The sequence below is a fragment of the Eimeria mitis genome, genomic scaffold, assembly GCF_000499745.2.
Source record: "Eimeria mitis Houghton genomic scaffold, Emh_scaff1701, whole genome shotgun sequence".
NCBI lineage: Eukaryota > Apicomplexa > Conoidasida > Eucoccidiorida > Eimeriidae > Eimeria > Eimeria mitis.
Window position 1 is genome coordinate 192 of NW_013570017.1, and position 1,310 is coordinate 1,501.

General features: G+C 51.3%; 1 protein-coding gene across 1 annotated transcript in view; it reads right to left on the bottom strand.

Annotated features, from left to right (window-relative positions):
* Positions 1-378: 378 nt before the first annotated feature.
* Positions 379-1,310, bottom strand: part of EMH_0042090 (uncharacterized protein) — a gene marked incomplete at both ends in the record, with an annotated part of 1,215 nt that continues 283 nt past the window's right edge. The window contains 2 exon segments of the mRNA XM_013495701.1: positions 379-1,081; positions 1,085-1,308. Coding sequence (XP_013351155.1) covers positions 379-1,081; positions 1,085-1,308 — 927 coding nt within the window.

The window sequence follows — 1,310 nt, forward strand, 5'->3', positions numbered from 1 at the left end:
GTTTAGGGTTTAGGGTTTGTGTACCTGGTGCAGGGGCAAGAGTTTAAGAGAAACAAGGTCAGCTAGCTGCTCAGTAAACTCTGTTGTGTTTCCCTCTATATAAGCAGAAACCCTCGACTCTAGCGTTGCTGTTCTCTCCAGCAGCAGGTCCAGCAGCGGCTGAGAAGGATGCGGCTGGTCTGTACATACACCCCAAACCCTAAACCCTAAACCCTAAACCCTAAACCCTAAACCCTAGAGGAGCAAATACAAACCACAAACCGTAAAAAAAAACAATCTAAAAACACAAAAAGGCACTAAGGATATTTATAATATACACCCATAAACGAGGGTTTAGCGTTTGTCTCGGTTTAGGGTTTAGGGTTTAGGGTTTAGGGTTTAGGGTTTACTGAGGGTTTCTTTGGTGAGGTCTAGGTCCTTGACCGCAGACTTGAGCCAGTTTATATCGAGGCGGAGGCCGTGCAGCTGCTTCGCTCCTCTCCCTAGCTGAGCTTTCAGAGCTTCTTTATATTCATACATACGTTGATCGTGCTCCTGCTGCTGCTGCTGCTGCTGCTGCTGCTGCTGCTGTTGCTGCTGCTGCTTGAGCTCCTCATCCTCTACATCTATATGAGATGATACAACACCACCAACTGGTGGTGGTTGTGGTGCTGCTGCTGCTGCTGCTGCTGCTGCTGCAGCAACCAAAGGAGCAGCAGCAGACTCCTGCTCTATAGCAGCAGCACTATGGGTTTCATCTAAAGAGAGAATTTCAGTTTCTGTTTCAGTTGTTGCTGTACTTGTTCCTGCTGCTGCTGCAACTGCTGCTGCTGCTGCTGCTGCTGCTGCATTTGCTGCTGCTGCTGCTGAAGGAGTATACAAACCCTCCTCCTCAGTAGAGCCCTCATTCTCTCTCCATACATCACCGCCCCCTGTGTCTTCGTCTCTGCTGCTGCTAGCTTGGCTTGTCTGGCTGTCTTCTTCTATTTGTGCTGCAGCAGGAACCAAGCAACTCTGCTGCAGCTGCTGCTGCTGCAGTTGTTGCTGCTGCTGCTGCTGGAGTTGTTGCTGCTGCTGGGGAAGCTTTAGCCTGTCGTATGGTTGNTGCAGCAGCAGCAGCAGCAGCAGCAGCACCGCCACTGGCGGCAGAAGCAAACGACCGGCCATCGTTGCTGCAGAAAAATATTTGAAGTTCAGCCTCTCCAGCTGCTTGAGCTGCTGCAACAACTGCTGCTGCTGCTGCTGCTGCTGCTGCTGCTGTTGCTGCTGCTGCAGTTGTTGCTGCTGCTGCTGCTGGAGTTGTTGCTGCTGCTGGGGAAGCTTTAGCCTGT